The sequence below is a fragment of the Orbicella franksi genome, chromosome 15 (genome assembly GCF_964199315.1).
Source record: "Orbicella franksi chromosome 15, jaOrbFran1.1, whole genome shotgun sequence".
NCBI classification, from domain to species: Eukaryota; Metazoa; Cnidaria; class Anthozoa; order Scleractinia; family Merulinidae; genus Orbicella; species Orbicella franksi.
The window spans coordinates 6980416-7004700 of record NC_138159.1 but is presented as its reverse complement, the minus strand read 5'-3'; the positions used below and the strand labels follow the sequence as shown (position 1 = coordinate 7004700).

Genomic DNA, 24285 nt, shown 5'->3' with positions numbered 1-24285 from the left:
TCGGGTTCCTCTTCGTGATGTTTTCAGACCCATCCCTTTGAGATTTCTCACGTGGATCATGATCACTAAAGGACGTTTGGGATTTCAACCCATTTTATCTTGATGCTGTCTATGCCGTTTCCCTCTCTAACTTCATTACGTGTTTGCCCGCATCCAAGTGTCTCTGCAGAATGCAAAAGACTGCTATGCTTTTATGAATCTCTCTTCAGGGTAGGAGGAATACATTCTTGTAGCTTTAACAACTTGGGACTCTTCTTCAGTAGATTGCAAGGTCTTAGACAGGAGTACCCAACGACACTTTAACTGGAAATTTAAGATGTGACTTCCCAAGCACTGATTCTGTACTCCCACGTCAATTACCATTAATAATTAACTTTCCTGGGAAAAAAATATCCGCTCTTCACTGCTAGCAAGATCGACTTTATTTCATAAAACTCCCAGCCAGGCATAATGAAAATTTTGAATACCGAGCTAGAAAAATGGCAATTAGCCAAGTAGCCAGCCAGCAGTAAAGAGTAACATTTGAAATGCCAGCAAGGCAATTATAGGCGAAAAAAAATGTTCTGGCCAGCGTTTTGACCTAGATTAAAACCAAACGCACTGTTTAGGACCTTTATTGAACAGCCTATTGTCTGTTGACTATTTAACAATTATTCCATGAAACCGCGTTGGATATGAAGTGATAAATAACCAACGAGCGCGTAGCGCGAGTTGGTTATGATCACTTCATATCCAACAAGGTCGAATGGAATAATTGTTTTAGTATATTCTTAATCGGGTTTTTGCCGCCGATTTTTATTTCAACAATTTTACAGAGCGGAAAATTTTTAAACTTGGCGCACTGTTTTCCATATAAGGTAAAACTCCGACTAATGGCTCATAGTCGGAGTTTTTGAGCCAATCAGAGAGCTAGAAATGCAATAGTCGGAGCTGAGAATATACTAATATTAGAGATAAATTAGCAATATGTGGTTATTTTTGCCGCTATAAGCAAAATCTACACTTTGATTATCTTATCCCTTAAAAACAATGCAACTTACCATTTATGTCTTAAGCGGTCGGGCAAGGTGTCTCCCAGCACGTTGTTTTCCGATACTTCAGATGCCTTCCAGGTTCAGCATACGTGTGACAGTTTGGCACTTTACGTTCTGACATCTAAAATGATTCACGCTAATGTTTAAAATAAGACCCCTCTAATCCTTGTAGACATTCAGATTAAACTTGCTTTCACCAAAGAAATGTTTGTTGCAAAATTACTTTTATATAATGCTGTAAGGGAAATGAACAAAAAAATAATATTGAAGTCCTTTACTAATACACATCGGCCTTACTTCTACATTGCTAGCCCAATAATGATTGTAATTTCAACAACAGCAGCACACTTTATATGTTTACCCCGATTTAGTAGTTTAAAATGATTTTTTTGAAAAATAAAGGGCTATGCCAGCTCCCTAAAACAACTAAAGGGAGCTGGTTTAGTATTGATTAGTAACACCATGTTTACCTCAAAAGTATTGAAAAACATCTTTTTCTTCTTCTTTGGACCACTGTCTTCTCTGAGCTTCCCACTCTGGAATTGCGAGATAAAAGTGTATAAACCACATTAGAATCTTTATCATAAAATGAATAAAAAAATATCTTGATAATACATACCTTGAATGTTGGTGATCCATCTCAGTCCATGTCACTGCTTCATGCCTTGCCCAAGACTGCAAAGCACTGTCAACACAACTTTCACAAAATTAATTAACTTGAAAGCTAAACAACTAAAGACACTCATATTCCTAGAGGTAGTTTACCGTAAAAATTTCATAAATACCCATTGAAGGGATGTTAAAGGCCGTTCACCGTAAAAGTTTCACACAGTTAAGTGCAAAGTTTCGCAGCAAAGACCCCGGCATTGTTGGGATGTTAAAGGCCGTTCACCGTAAAAGTTTCACACAGTTAAGTGCAAAGTTTCGCAGCAAAGACCTCGGCATTGTTAGGATGTTATAGGCCGTTCACCGTAAAAGTTTCACACAGTTAAGTGCAAAGTTTCGCAGCAAAGACCCCGGTTTGGTTGGGATGCTACAGGCCGTTCACCGTAAAAGTTTCACACAGTTAAGTGCAAAGTTTCGCAGCAAAACCTCGGCATTAATGGGATGTTACAGGCCGTTCACCGTAAAAGTTTCACACAGTAAGTGCAAAGTTTGGCAGCAAAGACCCCGGCATGGTTGGGATGTTACAGGCCGTTCACCGTAAAAATTTCACACAGTTAAGTGCAAAGTTTCGCAGCAAAGACCCCGGTTTGTTTGGGATGTTACAGGCCGTTCACCGTAAAAGTTTCACACAGTTAAGTGCAAAGTTTCGCAGCAAAGACCCCGCTTTGGTTGGGATGTTACAGGCCGTTCACCGTAAAAGTTTCACACAGTTAAGTAATAATAATAATAATAATAATAATAATAATAATAATAATAATAATAATAATAATAATAATAATAATAATAATTTACTAATTTATATAGCGCATATTTACATATTCTGATCAATAGCGCTTTACATATTTAAGAGAAAATTAAAAATTACATTGCCATGAAATAAAATAAAGTTATAAATTATAAAAATACTTCTTAAAAAGATAAGTTTTGAGTCGAGATTTAAAACTGTTAAGTGATGTTGCTTGACGAAGCTCCACAGGTAGGCCATTCCAGAGTTTTGGAGCTGCTACTGAAAATGATCTAGCTCCCAATGTTGACAGCATCTTTCCCTTGGGATGGTCCAATAAGGGCTTACCAGTAGACCTAAGATTATATAATGAATTCGATTTTATACTAATTAGATCGCTAAGATAAGTTGGCGCTAGGCCATAAATACATTTAAAAGTCAAAAGTAAAATCTTATAATCAATACGCAAAGAAACCGACAGCCAGTGCAGCTCGTAAAGCGCCGGTGTAATGTGAGAAAACTTTCCGATGTCAAGAATAAGTCTTGCTGCTGCATTTTGTATACGCTGTAATTTAGCGATCTGCGCCTTTGGTAAGCCAAACAATAAACCATTACAATAGTCAAGACGGCTGGTTATAAAAGCGTGAACCAAAGTAATTAAAGAGTCCCTCGATAGGTATTTCTTAATACGTCTCAAATTATGCAAATGATAAAATGCCGCATTACAAGCCTTGTTTATATGATCAGTCATACTTAAGTTGCTGTCAAACCACGATCCAAGGTTTCTGACACATGGGCGTGGACAGATACGATTATTGCCCACGGTAATGGAACACGAATCTAGTTTATCAAGCTGCTGTCGTGTGCCGACCAACAAAAACTCGGTTTTGTCATCATTGATCATCAACCGATCTTGAATCATCCATTTCCTCGCCGCGTCAATGCACTTTTCCATAGCTTGTATAGCATCAGCTTGAGCAGTGCTACCAAGTGGTTTGAAACTCAGATACAGCTGCGTATCATCCGCGAAATAATGAGCATCAGGTAGATAATCTTCCACGATCTTAAACAGCTTGGACACGTATATTATGAATAACAGAGGCCCTAAGCATGAACCTTGAGGTACTCCGCAGTTCAAGTCAAAAGGACGAGAAAGAACCCCATGTACAGAAACGCGCTGACTTCTATCAGACAAGTACGATCTAAACCAATTCAGAGCAGTACCACGTATGCCAACCTCGTCAGATAGCCTCTCTAAAAGTGCAAAGTTTCGCAGCAAAGACCCCGGTTTGGTTGGGATGTTACAGGCCGTTCACCGTAAAAGTTTCACACAGTTAAGTGCAAAGTTTCGCAGCAAAGACCCCGGCATTGTTGGGATGTTATAGGCCGTTCACCGTAACTGAAGTATTGCTATTAACAGCATCATTACGTCTAGAGACTCGTTAACAAAATGTATCAATCAGATCAATCTAATGTCATAAATATACACTGGACGATCAGCATAAAAGATCACAAACTTAATCTCGTGGTTTCATCAACAAATTTGCTCATCTTTTCTTGGGTAGCAGTCCATGACATCAGGTAACGTTTGCAGCATCTTTAGCTGTGCTTCTTATAGTTCACGCAATTAATTTTACACCTGAAAAATGATATGTTTTAGAAAATGTAACATACTGTACAATCCCTCTTATACCGGCGTCCTCCCCGCTCCACACACACACACACACACACATGCATCCAAATATGCATACAGCCACGGACACATAATAATATACAAAGCTGGTGATACTATCGGGCCCCTCAATGTAAGATCTAGATCAAGAACTATGTTCACAAAAATAGCTCACTCATGAGAGTATTCAATGAAATGTCTTAGATTTTAACTGATGTTAAATTGCTGAAAATTACATTCCCTGGGGCAAGTCAAAGAAGCAAGGATTTAACTGTTTAAGAAAGCAATAATTGTGGAATAATTTTTTACCGCTCATTTCGTCATCAAACTATAACCCAGAAGCGTGAATTCAGTGAATGGTGTGAACTGGTGCCACATCCCTCCCCTATTTTTTCGTGTGCCATGTTTCGCGCTTTGCCATTAAGCTACATGAACTGAACCGCGCGATAATCGTTCCACCACAAAATCACTGTCTGTGCCATCATAAAAAGAGGGACAATGAGGCGAAATGTCTCCAATTCCGGTAGCAACGCAGGCATGCAAAATAACTTGTTCTCTGACAGAAACTGAATGTGCGAAAAACACGCGCGTTAACAAATGGGAAAGCATAAGAAATTAAATTACACATTATTGTCCTGGCGCTATCGGCACCGAAAGAACGAAATCTGGAATGATATGATTGCCTACTTTTAAATGCCAAAGTACAGTACAATTAGCATGGAACTAGATCAATCAGGTGTGCTGGTCAACAGCTCTTTCAGGGCAAATTTTCGGCGATACCAGAAGGCAGCAATAGGTAATCAGCCTTCAGTTATATAAAGAACACGATCGGACTTCAGTAAAGAAACCGATGGAAACAATACTTTCTTACACCGGGAAAAAATGATCATTTCAATATCTCGTCAGTTTGTCCAAGACGCGGCAAATGTGTTTCAATAGCTCATGTTTTAACGTTCGACGCGTTAAAAAGCGGTCATCGTCGACTGCAGCACCGGGATGGGATTTTACTGGTCGTTAAAATTACAGAATTGAAATTACACTTGGAAGTAGGATCACTGTGGATGAATGGACTGACAATTTCCAAAACCCTTCCAAGTTCTGAGACATATTAGGCCTTTTCTTGCTTTCACTGTCTTCACTGAAGCTGCACTTTCCGTTGGGTTTGAAATACAATACAGTGGCGAATACAGTTTGAAAAACTGCGCCGGCTTTTCCCGCACACATTGCTTAATATTATCAATATTAAATACATAGGCTGATTCAACTAGTTCAACTCCAAAGTAGTTCTTACCTGAACCTTTGAATTTATCAGTGGAGTCCTCAGAGTTCTCTGGCAGCCAAACCCTCAAACAACTGGTCGGCAAAATCTGACCGCGCTTGAAACCGACTGTTGGACACAAAATTATACGGGAACTGTGTTTTAGTTCCAAAATATTACGAGGTTACCGGAGTCTCACCGGGCCCCAGTCAAAAATGTGAAAAGACTGCACGAACGAAGAAACGCCATTACTAGATAACCAGTTGTATCACGGTAGAACATGAAAGCAGAACAGACGATGATTTTCCGCGACCGGATCAACGGTGGTTTAAAAACATACAACTGAACGTGGGAAAAAGGAGCGTCAAGGGAAAAGAAAGCGATCTAATTTCACGCTATAAATGACAGCAGAACAGACTTCTATTGTTTGCTGGTAAATAAAACTTTAATAAACAACTAACATTATATTGTAAGCATGTTTTCAAACAAAAGGTCAAGCAGTCAGAGAGTGTCAAGTGATACACCAGTCAGTGATTGCATCCGGAATGTAATTTCCAGCTGTAAAATTTGTAAAACCACAATGTAAGCTATTTGAACACCAAAAAAATTTTCCAGCTAGCTAGCTCTCGATAAGCTAAATTCTCAGCAAGATTCTGTTTATTGCTAAGATTCCCAGCCAGCTCAACTTTAGTCTGCAGAGCGCATATTTTGCGGAGCGGATCCGACGGGTACTCCTGCTTAGACCAAAGTCAATAGAGGGGAATGGCTATGAAGCCCGGCAAACATCAAAGGAGCAAACAAAGATGCCAAGATTTGTGTTGGAAGGTCCACGACCGTGCAAAATCTTTTTTTGCACTCATGCACTATGCATGAATTACGTAACCAAAACGTTTCTATTGGTCAGTTACTCGGTCAGTAGTATACAACAATTGTGTTTTGTGCATGGTCAAGGCCAAAAAAGAGACTAAAAACATACATCAAAGAACTTTGTTGAGTTTCATATTAATCCCCTTCTATTAACTATGCCTAGACTGAGGCTGTTGGAGCTGACACTTGTCAAACCCCTGGCTGTAAAAGTAGCAGTCTCTCTTGCAGTACATTTGAGGGCTGCTCTATGCATAAGTCTGTAGGCCCTTGAGGTCTTTCAAATCCATTCCTCATGTGCAGGTGTGAAACGTTTACCAGGGCCCATATCATAAGCCTTCTACACTTTCAAACCTCCGGACTTGAAGCTAAAAAATTTTAGAGACAGGATTCCGAACATTGTGTGCTTCAAGGTCTGGCCTGACTCTTGAGTCTTAACAATATTGTTGATGCCTGACACCCCTTAACCCGCCATAGGATATCACTAGCACTTTTAATGTTGTGGCCTTCATTTATGTTACAACGCACATGGCTTTGCACTGGGGCAATTTCTCTGTCACAGAGGTCCTTTCCAGCCTGTGGATCGCTGAAATCATATCTGACGATCTTAATGCCTGTGCACTCTCTAAGGCTGGGAAGTGAGCGGATGAGATGAGAACAAAGGTAACATCCGGTATTGTCGGTATTGTGTATTTTCTCTCAAAAAAAGTTACAATTGAGCAAAACATCGAAGCCATTCTTATCATTGGAGTGTGCACATCTATAAATAGAGATTGAAATTCCTTACGCAGTGGGAATAAATAATAAATAATAACAACAATAAATGTAAATAAATATAATAAATAATAACAATAACAACAACAAACTATTAATTATCACTTAGTGATATTATATGCTGCTGATCAAGGTCTTTGGTTCTTGTTCCCATGCTTTCAAAATTATATGCACAATGTTTATCTTTATACTAATCAAGATTTACTTGCCTGCCTGATGCAGCAAAGTAAAAAAATCATAGATGTTTTTTAACTCGATTCGCATGAAATGGATATTCATTGGGTGAGCTCAAGAGTTAATATATGAGGGCAAACAATAGTGTCAGCAAAGAATACCTCTCAGGATTGACGAGTTTGTATGCCAAGTGTAAAGTAAGAGTTGAGAATAATCAATTGCAACATCAAGCATGTGACCTGCCCATGATGCTCGAGCAGGGTTTCAAGGGTAATCTAAAAAGTGACGTTTGCCTAGAAAAAGTCTCATCTAACTAGTCAATTTTTTAGAATGTAAACATCACGGCCCTTTATTCCCATATTTAAATTCTACAAATAGAATTTAGGTGTTTTGCACTGTTATTTTAACCCTCGGATGTACGAACTAACTAGTACCCCCACCGTGGTATAAGAGGGAAATGGATTGAACCCTCTTGGGTTTGCGCTCTGTTTAGGTACAGCGAAATAAATTTACATTGATTAGATAGCCCTGAGCTTGTTCTACAAAATGATACCATATTTGTTGGTTGTGACGTCATTTGATGCCAAATGACGTCATTGGACCCTCCATCGTGGATCCGCCATCTTGGATTTTACTTTTTTCTTAAAAGCTCAAGAAATAATGGAAATTGATACAAAATCAAGCCAGAATGCTTATGAAATGTACAAATTGGTGAATTTCTGGAATTTGATGAAGAAAACTGGAAAAAATACAGAATTATGTCAAAAAAGTTGATTTTTGGCCAAACCTACATAAAACTAGTGGTCGGTATGGAAACATAAAAAATGATGGACACACAATTGACATATCAAAATATCCACGAAGGATGAATGAACAGCTAATGAAAGTTTCAGCCCCTTAGAGTAAATCGTCTTTTCAAAATTTTGAAAATACCTTCTTGGGGGGGATGGCTTCCACCCCATCCCCCGCCTTGTACGTCCGAGGGTTAAGAGATATTGCAAAGAGTTTTGCATTCATTGAGCTTCCACTGCCCAAAATAATATTGAAAGACTTTGTTAATGACATTAACATAGAAATAACTTTGATAAACTGATTCTATAATATCTAATATTTTTAGATTTTGCCCTTGTCTCTTTGTTAAAACTAGCCTCTTGTCATGTTGTTTGAACAGCTTTTGTTACCAAAAAAATAGCAGATGCCAAAACTTTTATTCTTGATTTCATTAGGCCAAGGGTCACTCTAAACTGTGATGAAATAAGTTTTGATTTAGAAAGTTGGACTTCAGCAATATTTGAGTCAGAATTTCAGCTAATTTGCCTTATAGCTAAATGTTGTGGGACATGGGTAGGAAATGACATTCCTTGATTGGTACCTGTCACTTCGAATGACTTGAAATTCCTGGTGTGAACTAAGATAGGTCCAATCTTTATTTGTGTGAAATACCAATAAAATGCAATGTATTCTGTAAGCAGGAGCGGTGTTTAAATTTGATGCTTATTTTAGTGACATTTTGAGGATTTTGGGCAAAAAACCAGGGGGGGTGGTCTAACTCCTAAGGGAAAAAACACAAAGCCGGCCCACTTTGTCTTTTAGAGTTGTTGGGTAGTACCTTTAATCTGGCAAAGTTTCATCCAAAAAGGAGAGATGGCATGTATCACCCCTGCCTGGTCCTCTGGTAAACTCGGTCTTAATCTTTTGCTGATTTTGCTGACTTTCACAAATAGTGTGCTAAACCCTAAAGAAAAATTAATATTTATTTTTTTATTTTTAAAAGTTTGGTTTGGGATATATTTATCAAGGCCTATTAATCTTTTTAGTTGTAAGTTGAAGCAATAAGTTTCAATTACTCGCAAATTAGCAAATACATTTACAATACAGCAGCATCTCATTTACCATATAGTAACTACTAGTACGATAAAACTAAATATTTGGAAGCCCCACATGAGCACACTTTGTGATTCTCTGTAATAGCACCCTATTCTCTAAAATACCTCATATTTTCACCCTCTACTATCGATCACTGACCTTTGGAGTTGAAAATCTTAGTAGTGTCTTTCATTTTTTTCATGATAATTCAGTTTTATCCTAATTAAAAGTACAACTTCTAAGCCACACATGTACGCATTGCGGACCGATTTTTTTCCAAACGTAGATTACTCAGCTTTGCCTTAGTCTTCTGGTCATGACTTTTAGGGCTGACTTTAGCCATGCGCGAGTCAATTCTGTCGATAACTTTGTTGTATTGCTTTTGTACAAACAAAATCCATCCAACTTCCATTAATGCTTCATGTCTACTCAGGAACTCCAAGTACTTATCATTTGCTGCTTTACAATTGCTTAATGATGTCTCTAACGCTTGCTGAACTTTACGAAGAGCCGGAATCGCGTCCTCGCCAGCGTCGTGTGAATCCAGCAAATGAACCGCCTCGTCAACTAGTGTTTTGAAGACTGCCTCAGTCGTGTTTCGCTTTACAAATGCTTGATCGATCATCCCCCTAGTTTTACTGAAATCTAATTTAGTCGGCTCTTGACGATCGATTTCTTGTTTTACGGCCATCTCCTTCACCAATTTTGCATTTGCATATCGAATGTACTGCTCCATTGTCTCGCTAAACGATAGTTATAACTCAAATATCAACTCTTCGTTCGCTTCCACTTCGCTGTCCTCCAGAAGTATCGTGTACGTATCATGTTTGAATTCTACGTTCCTCCAAGCTACGGTTTGCTCATTGTAATTTCGTTTGACGATCTCTACTACTTTATCGTCATCGACTGATTTCCTGAGTTCGTTGAGTTTTCTTTTAAAACGGCCTTTCGCGGCGCGTCTCTGACTCTTGGCGTCTTCAGCCATCTGTCACTGTCATCGGGTTCGAATGTTTCGCTCGCTGTACAATTCACCGTTATCAAAGTATCAGTTGACGCTTTAGTCACGACAATTTAATTTCATTCGTCGGTAATTACTTCGAAACCTAGAAATATGTGCAAAGGCATGAACAAACATGAAACTAAACGAAAGAAACGTAACCAGTTTGATGCATGATGGCTAACACTTACCCCGGTGGCTCAATAGAGTTACAGCAAGACGAAACTACATCTAAAAATCTACGGTAACCGTTACAAGAAAGCTGATTGCGAAAAAACGGCGATGACTCTGCCATTATAACTTGCTCGCCTATTTTTTTAAGTCAAGGAACGGGAGGTAGAGATGCGAACGTCAGATTCTCCCTACTGGTGTATATTTATTTCCAACAGTACGAACTGAGGCAATTTGTTTCAGTGACCAAAAAAAAAAAGCGTTGATGTCGATTTCTTTTTTCATACCACCTGCACGGTTAATTCAGTTTGCGTTGTTGACCTTGTGTAACATACACGTGTGACATGCACGGCAGTCCGTGAAATCAACAACTGATGTCACTGGGAAAATTCCCGCACACTTTGTCACGAAACGTCGAACTTTTACGTCACTCGCGTGACCATTGTTTTGGAAAGATTCCCCTGTTTCACTATCCGAGCTTTTCATCAAGAAACAAAGTAGTTCTGAGCACTTTAACTCGCAGGCCCAGTTCGCAGCTCTCTGAACTTCTTGATTCATAAATATCATAATCGCTGCATACCCAATTTCAAGTCAAGTAAGCGACGGACCATGTTGTTATTGTTAAGAAGGGAGGGAAGGGCGGTACCTCGTTCATTGACGGTGTCCTTGTTATTGGAATCGTCAACAAACGCGAACGAAGAAAGATGAAGAAAATTATCCCAACGAACAAAACTGAGGGGAAACAGATACCTAAGGGAAAACCTTCCTGACGTTAAGGTGAAACAAAATGGCCAGGAAAGTTATCAAACTCACCCAAACCCTGTTCAAAACTTAAATTAAAAAAAAGAGCAAACCGTCAGATCATCCGTCTTCAGTTCGAAGTCAAATTAGTCCTGCAAGTTGTTTACCGTATGCATGTCTTAGTTTCATCACGCACATTGAGACATGTCACACAATTCCTTCAATGTCTGCGTAGGAGCGTTTATCGTTACAATACGCACCTATAAGTAAATAAATGGAAAAAGTAGAAAAGAAAAACTTGACGTTAAAGCCACCATTAAAACCAGGGTGTATTTTCACTGCAGGATCTTCGACGATGGAGTACACTTTAGAGCAACTGAACTATTTTCGCATTTGTTACATCGCCTTTAATTTGGTTGCGAAAGGACTGCGACAAGTCTTCAAGCAAGAATGGGATTTCCTATTCAAAACAACACCTGGAGAATGGAAAGACACGCCAAAAAATGGTTTAGACTTTTATAATAAGGAGTCTAGAAAAAGCCGCTCCAAGAATGCACGATATCTGGCGACTATACAAAACGGTAACACGGCAGAGTGGGACTGTAGCTGTTTGTTTTTCGTGATCCTGTTCTCAGATAGCATTGGCACAACGCTGAGTGCAGCCATCAAGAAAGAAGTCGATGATCTTCGCCTAGTCCGAAATGACATTGCCCATATCAGCGAGGCGAAACTCACTGATGCTGAATTCAGGGGTTATGTCGGAAGAGTGTTGCTGGCGTTCAACTCTTTGAGTCTTCCGATCAGTGATATAGAGGCGGTTGAAAACCAGACGAGCTTTCCCACGGCAGAAGTAAACAACTTGATGGCACAGGTTGCTAATCTTCAATCGGAATTAGAAGAAGTCAAATGTGATTTACAAGTGGCACAGGACACGATACAGGAGAAGGAAGAGCAGGTTGAATGTCTTACGCAAGAAATTAATTCCAAAGTTGAATCTTTTTGTAATCTCACTTTCAAGCCATCTCACCAAATCATCAGCCGTTCAAATGACGTCATAAGGATCATGGCAAAAATGCAAGAGCTTGACGATGGAAGTAATGGAGCAGTCAGCACCATTTATTTATCAGGAAATCCTGGATGTGGCAAAACGCAACTTGCGCGTCAAATTGGAAAAGAGTTCTTTACAAAAGGATCAGGAGAAAGTGAAGGCTTAATGTTCGTTGCAACCCTGAATGCTGAAACCCTTGAAACGCTAGCTGACTCGTACCTCACTCAGGCTAAACAGTTGGGAATTACTGAATACGCCCTCACCAACCTGGCTACCGCGGAAGAAGCCAACCTCAAGGAAAGAATTCAGCAACTCCGGTCTTTAATTTTCCCGCAGTTTAAACAGTTCTCAAAATGGTTAATAATAGCAGACAACGTTGTTAACCTGTCCTTGGTTTATGAGTACCTACCTCGAACTGCCAGTGAAGAGTGGGGTCACGGTCGGGTGCTGATTACAACTCAAGATAGCAGTGCGATTCCTACAAATGCTCCTCATACTTACCATGAGTCACTCAGTGAAGGAATGCAGCCTGAGGACGCAGTGGAGGTATTGAAACAATTATCGGAAATGTCCAATAACGAGAAAGTTGAAGCGGTTGCTGAGGAACTAGACTATCAGCCGCTTTCCTTAGCAGCCGCTGCATGTTACGTGCAATTTGTGAGTCGTTCTTCCACCTATGACTGGTCAAACTTCTTGACAACACTTGCGGATGTCGAACGTGAAGTAACAGAAGAACGTCTTACTCAAGTGAATCTTGCGTATCCGAAAAAGATGACTGAAGTTATTCAATTGGCAATAGATACAACTTTGAAAAGCGACGAAGTTCTTCGCCAGACATTTCTCTTTCTCTCGCTATGTGATTCGGAACCCGTCCCAATTCAAGCAGCTGTCAACTTTGTCAATAATAGCACCTCGCGACAGACTGACGAGTTAATCAAAGCAAAGATTTTAAATTCTTCCTTAATTCTGCGTTTATACAGTGAAGGTGAGGCACCTAGCTATTTAAGAGTGCATAACGTTGTTCATCAAGTACTCAGCAAAATGTCACTGATGGAGGCTACAGAGAAGCATGAGTGTTTATCTGTAGCAGTTCAGGTTTTTTACTCCCTTATTACGTCGGAGAAGAATCGTTTACATGAAAGTGGGGACGTCTGGGTAATGCTGCGTCGAATTACAACTCACTGCAAAGTGTTGTATGAAATTCTTACAAGTACTTTTCCTGCTGAAGTTGTTTGGGTGAAGGAGTTAGCACCCTTCATTTCTTCCGACATTGTTGTTTCGTGGCTTTGCTCAACTGCTACTGTGTTTCAGAGCCTTAGTAATTTATCCAATGCAATTCTATTTTCAACGTCAGCCTGTGATTTTGTTCAATATCTAAGTAACACACGAGAGGGCGACATAGTTAAAGCAAATGTTTTTAATGTGCACGGGTTAACATTATCAATGAAATGCCAGTATAAATCATCAATATTATACCATGAAGAGGCTACCAAGATTTATACTGCAAGTTGTGTATGGAAGGTACCAGAAAGCTATAGCAACTTGGGAAATGTTTATCGAGCTCTTGGACAGTACAATGAAGCAAAAGAATACCTCGAGAAGGCACTGATCATCTCGAAAAAGATTTTCGGCGAGGAACATGCCGATGTCCCATCAAGTTATAACAGCTTGGGAAATGTTTATAAGAATCTTGGACAGTACAATGAAGCAAAAGAATACCTCGAGAAGGCACTGATCATCTCGAAAAAGATTTTCGGCGAGGAGCATGCCGATGTCGCATCAAGTTATAACAGCTTGGGAAATGTTTATCGAGCTCTTGGACAGTACAATGAAGCAAAAGAATACCTCGAGAAGGCACTGATCATCTCGAAAAAGATTTTCGGCGAGGAGCATGCCGATGTCGCATCAAGTTATAACAGCTTGGGAAATGTTTATCACAATCTTGGACAGTACAATGAAGCAAAAGAATACCTCGAGAAGGCACTGATCATCTCGAAAAAGATTTTCGGCGAGCAGCATGCCTATGTCGCATCAAGTTATAACAACTTGGGAAATGTTTATCAGAATCTTGGACAGTACAATGAAGCAAAAGAATACCTCGAGAAGGCACTGATCATCAGGAAAAAGATTTTCGGCGAGGAGCATGCCCATATCGCATCAAGTTATGACAACTTGGGAAATGTTTATCAGAATCTTGGACAGTACAATGAAGCAAAAGAATACCTCGAGAAGGCACTGATCATCTCGAAAAAGATTTTCGGCGAGGAACATGCCGATGTCGCATCAAGTTATAACAGCTTGGGAAATGTTTATGAGAATCTTGGACAGTACAATGAAGCAAAAGAATACCTCGAGAAGGCACTGATCACCTCGAAAAAGATTTTCGGCGAGGAACATGCCCATGTCGCATCAAGTTATAACAGCTTGGGAACTGTTTATCAGAATCTTGGACAGTACAATGAAGCAAAAGAATACCTCGAGAAGGCACTGATCATCTCGAAAAAGATTTTCGGCGAGGAGCATGCCCATGTCGCATCAAGTTATGACAACTTGGGAAATGTTTATCAGAATCTTGGACAGTACAATGAAGCAAAAGAATACCTCGAGAAGGCACTGATCATCTCGAAAAAGATTTTCGGCGAGGAACATGCCGATGTCGCATCAAGTTATAACAGCTTGGGAAATGTTTATCACAATCTTGGACAGTACAATGAAGCAAAAGAATACCTCGAGAAGGCACTGATCATCTCGAAAAAGATTTTCGGCGAGGAACATGCCCATGTCGCATCAAGTTATAACAGCTTGGGAACTGTTTATCAGAATCTTGGACAGTACAATGAAGCAAAAGAATACCTCGAGAAGGCACTGATCATCTCGAAAAAGATTTTCGGCGAGGAGCATGCCGATGTCGCATCAAGTTATAACAGCTTGGGAAATGTTTATCGAGCTCTTGGACAGTACAATGAAGCAAAAGAATACCTCGAGAAGGCACTGATCATCTCGAAAAAGATTTTCGGCGAGGAGCATGCCGATGTCGCATCAAGTTATAACAGCTTGGGAAATGTTTATAAGAATCTTGGACAGTACAATGAAGCAAAAGAATACCTCGAGAAGGCACTGATCATCTCGAAAAAGATTTTCGGCAAGGAGCATGCCTATGTCGCATCAAGTTATAACAACTTGGGAAATGTTTATCACAATCTTGGACAGTACAATGAAGCAAAAGAATACCTCGAGAAGGCACTGATCATCAGGAAAAAGATTTTCGGCGAGGAGCATGCCCATGTCGCATCAAGTTATGACAACTTGGGAAATGTTTATCACAATCTTGGACAGTACAATGAAGCAAAAGAATACCTCGAGAAGGCACTGATCATCTCGAAAAAGATTTTCGGCGAGGAACATGCCGATGTCGCATCAAGTTATAACAGCTTGGGAAATGTTTATCACAATCTTGGACAGTACAATGAAGCAAAAGAATACCTCGAGAAGGCACTGATCACCTCGAAAAAGATTTTCGGCGAGGAACATGCCGATGTCGCATCAAGTTATAACAGCTTGGGAAATGTTTATCAGAATCTTGGACAGTACAATGAAGCAAAAGAATACCTCGAGAAGGCACTGATCATCTCGAAAAAGATTTTCGGCGAGGAGCATGCCCATGTCGCATCAAGTTATGACAACTTGGGAAATGTTTATCAGAATCTTGGACAGTACAATGAAGCAAAAGAATACCTCGAGAAGGCACTGATCATCTCGAAAAAGATTTTCGGCGAGGAACATGCCGATGTCGCATCAAGTTATAACAGCTTGGGAAATGTTTATCAGAATCTTGGACAGTACAATGAAGCAAAAGAATACCTCGAGAAGGCACTGATCATCTCGAAAAAGATTTTCGGCGAGGAACATGCCGATGTCGCATCAAGTTATAACAGCTTGGGAACTGTTTATCAGAATCTTGGACAGTACAATGAAGCAAAAGAATACCTCGAGAAGGCACTGATCATCTCGAAAAAGATTTTCGGCGAGGAGCATGCCGATGTCGCATCAAGTTATAACAACTTGGGAAATGTTTATCGAGCTCTTGGACAGTACAATGAAGCAAAAGAATACCTCGAGAAGGCACTGATCATCTCGAAAAAGATTTTTGGCGAGGAACATGCCGATGTCGCATCAAGTTATAACAGCTTGGGAAATGTTTATCACAATCTTGGACAGTACAATGAAGCAAAAGAATACCTCGAGAAGGCACTGATCATCTCGAAAAAGATTTTCGGCGAGGAGCATGCCTATGTCGCATCAAGTTATAACAGCTTGGGAAATGTTTATGAGAATCTTGGACAGTACAATGAAGCAAAAGAATACCTCGAGAAGGCACTGATCATCTCGAAAAAGATTTTCGGCGAGGAGCATGCCTATGTCGCATCAAGCTATAACAGCTTGGGAAATGTTTTTCAGAATCTTGGACAGTACAATGAAGCAAAAGAATACCTCGAGAAGGCACTGATCATCTCGAAAAAGATTTTCGGCGAGGAGCATGCCTATGTCGCATCAAGTTATAACAGCTTGGGAAATGTTTATCGAGCTCTTGGACAGTACAATGAAGCAAAAGAATACCTCGAGAAGGCACTGATCATCTCGAAAAAGATTTTCGGCGAGGAGCATGCCGGTGTCGCATCAAGTTATTACAGCTTGGGAAATGTTTATGAGAATCTTGGACAGTACAATGAAGCAAAAGAATACCTCGAGAAGGCACTGATCATCTCGAAAAAGATTTTCGGCGAGGAGCATGCCTATGTCGCATCAAGTTATAACAGCTTGGGAAATGTTTATCGAGCTCTTGGACAGTACAATGAAGCAAAAGAATACCTCGAGAAGGCACTGATCATCTCGAAAAAGATTTTCGGCGAGGAGCATGCCGGTGTCGCATCAAGTTATTACAGCTTGGGAAATGTTTTTCAGAATCTTGGACAGTACAATGAAGCAAAAGAATACCTCGAGAAGGCACTGATCATCTCGAAAAAGATTTTCGGCGAGGAGCATGCCTATGTCGCATCAAGTTATAACAGCTTGGGAAATGTTTATCGAGCTCTTGGACAGTACAATGAAGCAAAGAATACCTCGAGAAGGCACTGATCATCTCGAAAAAGATTTTCGGCGAGGAACATGCCTATGTCGCATCAAGTTATAACAGCTTGGGAAATGTTTATGAGAATCTTGGACAGTACAATGAAGCAAAAGAATACCTCGAGAAGGCACTGATCATCAGGAAAAAGATTTTCGGCGAGGAACATGCCGATGTCGCATCAAGTTATAACAACTTGGGAAATGTTTATCAGAATCTTGGACAGTACAATGAAGCAAAAGAATACCTCGGGAAGGCACTGATCATGAAGAAAAAGATTTTCGGCGAGGTACACGTTGCTGTAGCGAGAAGCTACAACAACTTGGCTAACGTTTATCAAGCTCTTAAACAATGCAGTAAAGGAGACGAATGCCTTAAGAACGCTAGAGAGACCCTAAAACTGTGCAACCAAACAAGGAAGACAGAGAGTACATCCTTAGGTAGCAGCAAGTTGCCGCGACTTGAGAATTGTTGATAAATGCCTTAAACAGCATAACCAAACGTTGAGTAAGGATTGTTTTATATTGTATTCTAACAATTTGAGTGGGGATTGTGAGCAAACCCATATTTCCTACGGCCAAGTGTTAGACAGAGTGAGACCCGGGCAAAAAATTTTGAAGACCTTTTTGTTCTCTTGCTCGCACTTGGATTCCTTTTCTTTCCTATTTTGTTTTTTTATTTGGAACGTCCTGTTATCTGACACGACAAGGGACTACAGATGAAAACCCTAATTGCTGGTTTTCAGTGTCACGCAATTCAAAACAGATCAAAATAAAAATCAAAACCGGTCAATAGATAAAGTCCAGAATCTGGGAAATGAAAGAAGGTAAATATGCAAAGAATCTCGCCAAAATTCTGGTCACAGCAATTTTTCTTATGCGAGATATGCGGAGAAAATTTTTACCCAAATTTACAGAGATTTGTATGGAGACGCCATGCTGGTGCCCATCCGTATGGGCACCAACATGGCGGCCAGAAACCAACAGAAAGATCTGTCACTGAGTTTTGCTACAAAAGCGTGCATTTATCCCTCGAGGAACTCTAAAACATTAAAATAATACTTTTTCTAAGACATGAACTGTTCAGATAGCCAAGTTCCCCGAAATAAGTCACTTTTTTAACCATCAAGACAGCTCTCTAGGCCGTCATGTAAATACCGCGTCACGCAAAAGATTAGAAATTCAAGTGCTTGTATCACAAAACCAAGAACCCATTCGGAGCGAAAATTTGTATGAATATTGATTTTCATCTTACTTATACATCATTTAAGTAAAATCTCAGGAAGATCAATAGTTTTGTAGTTCGAATTTTGGTGACGTCATATGAAAACCAGCTATATTGATTTCCTTGCATGGTTCACACAAGTTTTGTAACTTCATCTGATTCAGTTACTTTTCAACTCAAACAGACTCGACGCCACCCCCCTCCCCCCTCACCCTTCCGAGGGTGAGGGGGAATGTACTCTACAAAGCTTTATTTGGGAAGGCTCCGCCCTGAGGTCCAATCCCTTACCTTTTGTATACCGTTTTCACAGAAAAGGTAGCCCTATCATATACCTTTAATTGAAAAAGGTATCCCTTTTACATACTCACTAAAGAACGCTGCATCCCTTTTGTAAACCATCTAAATGATGTTAATGAACAATATTACGGGAGAACATCAAGCATTACCACAAGAGATGTGAATCCAAGAAACATATTATTTGTTCAGTTCACGTTGTGGCGGCAGTCAAGATGATAGATTTCCCTATTTCTTCATTCCTACCCTTTGATATATCTGAAGCCTGAAAAGGTACCCCTTTCGGGCGGAGCCTCTCAGTATAGACCATTATAGCGAGAACACCCCACGGAACTCGACAAGGGATATTCATATGAATTTGTACTTGTAACTGGTAAGGATTGATTTTACTGATTTTTATTGCAGTGAGGTTTGATCTTAGCAAACCTTTTTTCCTTCAGAAGAGTACCATTCAGTGTATTTGCCCTAGGTATTGACCTTATGAATTAACAACGTCCTTTAAGGAAAGGAAACAAACAAACCAAACAAACAAAAAAACAAAACTGTCGATACTCTCTTCCAGTATGATCCCGAGCTAGCTTGGTTAATTAGGGAGATTAAGGAAACCGCGACAGCAACGGAACGACAGCGTCACCAAACAAAAGGTTTAACGAGCAGAACTTTGGCTATACACGTTCGTTTAAATCTTTGTACAATACTGTTAGCCATGTTTTGGCGAACACCAATGTGAAATAGCCAAGTTCTGCCTGTTTGGAGAACGTGAACCATGACGGCTAATTCTTCGTACTTCCCGTTTTGGGATTAACGTTGCCGATACCTATTTAACTTGAACATGTTATTAGACCGATAGGTGTACTGAAGAGATCTAAGTAACCTCGAAATTCGAAGACAAAATCTCAATCTCGCTTGCTGAGCTTTTCCTTTAGAGATTGGGACTATAGTAAAATCTAAATGTATTTGTTTTTCAAGACGTTTTCATCAGCGTCGCCGTCGTCGTTGCTTGAGTTTCCTAACAAGAGGTTTATTATACGACTTTCTGTAGTTAGAAGTAATCATGTAAGACCAACATTGCATCTGCTAAAGCATTCAAACCATAATTGTTTAAGCTAGGCCACTTATGTTCGTGCAGACATTTTCAGCTGCCATAGTGGCACGAAGACGTCAGTGTGAGTCCCCTTTCACAATACGTTGGAAAAATTTGAAAACGCAGCTTTATTCCTACGGGGAGGCCTGCCGTCCACACCAATCCATCCCGAAAACGGAGCTTTTCGAAAACGCTCTTCAAACGGGAGGAATTTAAAAACACCGGGTTTTCGTTTCCGTGTGGAGGGAGAACATTTTGAAAACGGAGCTTTTCGAAAACGATGACGTTACGATAATCATGTGATTTCCCTGACTCAGTTTTTCTCAAAAACAACCAAATGACCGGTGATAGTTGCATTTGTAAATTCCTCCGGCGTAATGTGGAAGGGGCCCGAGTGTGACGGGACACATTTTGAAAACAGAGGTTTTTAAGAACGATAACGAGTTGAGCTTTTCTGCCGTACATGATTGTTGGGTATTTAAATTTCTCAGGCGTAGTGTCGGGACGGAAAACATTTGAGCCTTTTTCGGAGTGAACACTCTCTTTTCAAATTTCTCCAGCATAGTGTGGACGGGTGCTGAGATGTTAGGAGACTGACAAGGAGCACAGAAAAAACAGGCAAAGTCCAATCATTTCTTGTAGGATTGTTTCCGTGGCAACCGTTATAAAGGTCAGATTAGCCAAATCACGGGTAATTGATTTCTTATTACAATGGTCAGTGATTTGGACTTTTGAAATAAGCAAAATAGTTGTTAGTAAAGTTTGACCGCATAATCAGTAGTGTGTGTAAGTTTAGCTGAAGTAACATACAAGGTTAATAAAGTAAAATGTATAGTGTAGTTCTCTGTCAATTCTTGGTATTGTACACCAGAGACCCTTTGCATAAATGGCGACTAAATTTGAAAATCAATACTTTGTACATCCTTAGCCTCCCACTCATGTTTCCAAAAAAAGGATTTTTCACATGAATGTGAGGCTTAGGATGTATAAGTGTTGTTATTCAAATGTCAGCGCCATTAATGCAAAGGGTCCTTGCGCATGACCGCCGTGGATTTTTAAAGATCCTGAAAATGGACCGATGTTACGCAATATGAATAATTTTTCGTGTCTTGCATATAAACAGAGAACCACTTCCACACATCAAATTTATCGTGCCAAAGTAAACAAATAAGCGGGGCTTCATAAACATCGGTTGCAAAGACATGGAAGTCGGGTGATGGGACCCTAAGCTTGCCAATTTTTTGAAAGAAATGTATGCCAGGAGTCGATGCTTGCCCCATGGCATACATTACTTTGTAAAAACTGGGAAGTTCCCATAGTTTCCAAGGACCCATATTTTCGTGACTTTGCAACGGGTTCTAATGAGCGGCGAGGCTCATTTTTTGTTTGAATGAAAAAAAAAAATCAGAAAAGCGTGACATATGTAAAAAGGTCCATTACACAGGATTGATCTTGACGAGTGCTCTTTCGACATTCCAGGAACCCTGTTCGGCAGAATTATTTTTTTGTTCACGAGTTTGTCACATTTAGCGTGATCCATATCATTCGCAAATGTAAAACAAACAAACAAACAAACAAACAAAAAACAAAAAACAAAAGCTCAACAAAACAATAACCTTTTTACACTCAGTGTAAATTTCAAGAGTAATTATTAAACATATCTTTCATTTTTATTCTTCACAAATAAAAACATATATATGTACAGTTTGTCTTGTACAGCATGTTAGAGTAACATGACCTCCTGAAAAATAAAAAACAAAAAACGAACAAGCTGATTAGGAACAATTCAAGTGTTAGGTCAGTGAACCAACTTCATGCAGGGCTTTTGAGATGCCAGTCTGGTGAAGAACAGAAGCTTAGATCTCAGCTGACCTATAATTTTTACTCCAGTTTTGTAAGTCAAACCTTAGCGATTGAGGAGGGGTGGGACAAATCTCCCCATTCACCTCACACCTCGAATAGCCTTTTGGTTTTACCAGAGAACTGGCTGGCTTCCAACAGTGACTTGGATGTAGGAAAAAAAAACACTGAGAACTCTAGCTCTGAATAACGATCCAAATCTTATTTCTCCTTAAACAATCAATTAACAACTGCCTCGCAAAGTTTAAGTTGGGTGCTTGAGACATCCCCGAGTTTCCATAATCGGCAGCCAGCTGCTAGATGGAGACCGCTCCCACGGCTAGCTATGGCTGGCAAATCCTGGCAACCCAGCCATTAGCTCCGAAGCGGAAGGAAGAAAACCAGGCACCCATCACACTGATAAAACAGTGAAAAGACAGGGAGGGACAGGGGAGGGAATCAGCCTCTGAGAAGAGTCTCCACGCTCAAAAAAACGCTAATGCTCAAGAAAACGCTGACTAAACGCAAACCCACTATAACGCCCTTTAGTCCAAGAACACGTGGAATCCTGACGCATGCGCATACTGAAACACCGCTGACCGGGAAGGTAACACTTGTGCATTTAACTTGTGCATATTGTAATGAGTACAGGTGACGAGAATAAGCAAGATCATCAACAAAGGAATATCGTCTTGATGTGCTATCAAATTCTCAGAACTTCTTTAAAGGAAATGTATGCATGCGAGGAAGGAGAGTTAGAATTTTCGAGGTCAGATTGAACAGGTTTTTATATTTTTGGGTATTTAAATGCCAAATTTCAGCCTGTAGGTTGTTAAATTACTAGGTACTTAGCTGCGGGTTTTCACTGTATTTCTAGCTTTGGAGTGTTAAGAAAAACTCTTACATCATCTTGGCATTTCCCACGTGAGACTCCAGCTCTTTCCGAGTCCTGCTGTAATGGTCCTTGACACATCTAATGTTGTTAGTGAAATCAAGAGAAAACAAAATTAATCAAACTAAGGTTTACCAAATATATCTTTTCGGTGCATTTAGGAATCGAAATTGCACAGCCCATTACCACAGTACACGGCGTCCAATGAACACAAAAATATGGAGCTAATGGCGGCTTGAGGACCAGAGACGTGAATTGGTTCTTGATTGCACCTTCTGCGGAGTCCTCTTATTAAACAGTTAATTGATTGATTGATTGACTGATTGATTGACTGACTGACTGACTGACTGACTGACTGACTGACTGACTGACTGACTGACTGACTGACTGATTGATTGATTGATTGCTTCCTTGCTTGCTTGCTCGCTTGCTTGCTTGATCACTCGGCGAGTTGATCGATCAGTCGGTCAGTCAATCGATCAAATAAGCAATCAATCAAGCAAGCAAATGTCCCATAGGAGGTCTGAACAGATATTGCAGAACTGGACATGTCGATCACAAAGCGTTTGCTTTTAATTTCTTTGTCGGTGAAATCACTATACAATGGGCCTCTGCTATCAAAATAGCCATCTTCTGAATATTAACTCTTTATGGACTTGTTTAAAGAAATTTATGGGTGTTGGGTCACACGAACCTTTTTCTCTTTCCTTCGCGAGCTGAGACCTTTACCCATAACAGGGGTATTCACCAACTGACAACGATGTTCCTGGTGTCCAAATTTACTTGCCTTTTCTTCACTCTGGCCAGCAGTATCCTGGCAAAATTTTTGTATTTTATTTTCTGGAGGCAAATCGCTTTGTTGTTTTCTGGAGTTTGTTTTTCTGTGATAGACACGAGTCCTCGCTGAAGAATTCGTCTCATCACCGGATGAACGATTGTCTAAATCGAATCCCGTTGTCGTAGAAGTCGCAGTGTGAGTAAATCTATCATCATTCTCTGCTCTCTTTGTATTTAAGATGTTGCTTTTCCACCGCGAGGGAATTCTATTGAGTTTTTCTGGCGTAACATGACTTCTCACACTGTGCTCAACACACTTCCCCGGTATCACATCCCCATCCCGTTTGGAGTTATCAGGAAGGCAGCTCTTTGATTTCACTAAAGATCGCTTAACCTCGTTGCAGCAAGAAATCGATGCACTTTTTTGTGTAACCTTCACCAGATCTGGCGGATCTTTGCTTTCTAATTTTAACGAATTATTGTTTGAATTTCCAAGTACAGAATTTGTGTGAGTTGGGGAAGCAGACCCGACGATGACAGAGGGTTCTCTTTCCTTCTTCTCTACATTACCAACACATATCCTGTCTTTCTGAGTAACAGATCTTTCATTCCGAGGGTAGGTTGGTGTAGATATGTTAGTTGTATGGGGTCCTTCCATTGCATATCTGGAATTGTCTATCCGCATACTTGCAGAATTCACACTTGTTGCTCGGGAGACGTTCTCCAAGCCATTCTCCTTTGTTTTCTTTGCTAGCAAAGGAGATGAAATTTTCCGACTACTGTAAAGCACGGTTGTTCCCATCTTCAATAGTTCAGCTCCAGAAAACTGTTGTCTTTCTATCTCCTCGTCTACACGAGGCTTGGAGACATATTGGGCAGTAGTGAGCAAGATATCTGTGTAGCCGGCGCCAGCTGCATTTAAAACAAAAGAGTTCGCTTAAACGTTAAGCAGTTGAATTTAAAATGCCCATAAAAGGAACAATCATTTCTCCAGTCTCTTCAAAATGTTTTGTTTCACTTTACCGTGTTCACAAATTAGATGAGTTCAACAATGGAAATTT

General features: G+C 40.1%; 2 protein-coding genes across 2 annotated transcripts in view; one reads left to right on the top strand and one right to left on the bottom strand.

Moving 5' to 3' along the window:
* LOC145469182 (uncharacterized) overlaps positions 1 to 17589 on the top strand; it is a 190392-nt gene extending 172803 nt beyond the window's left edge. Inside the window, exons 9-11 of the mRNA XM_081452882.1 lie at positions 11286 to 13501; positions 13613 to 16710; positions 17472 to 17589. Coding sequence (XP_081309008.1) covers positions 11286 to 13501; positions 13613 to 16710; positions 17472 to 17589 — 5432 coding nt within the window. The remainder of the gene's footprint in view (positions 1 to 11285; positions 13502 to 13612; positions 16711 to 17471) is intronic.
* Positions 17590 to 20388: 2799 nt separating this feature from the next.
* LOC145469180 (uncharacterized) lies at positions 20389 to 24026 on the bottom strand. Its single transcript, XM_081452881.1, has 3 exons — positions 23142 to 24026; positions 22460 to 22528; positions 20389 to 21457 (listed from the first exon to the last, which is right to left on the bottom strand). The coding sequence occupies exons 1-3, from the start codon at positions 24024 to 24026 to the stop codon at positions 21440 to 21442; spliced, it is 972 nt and encodes a 323-aa protein (XP_081309007.1). The 3' UTR covers positions 20389 to 21439.
* Positions 24027 to 24285: the final 259 nt, after the last annotated feature.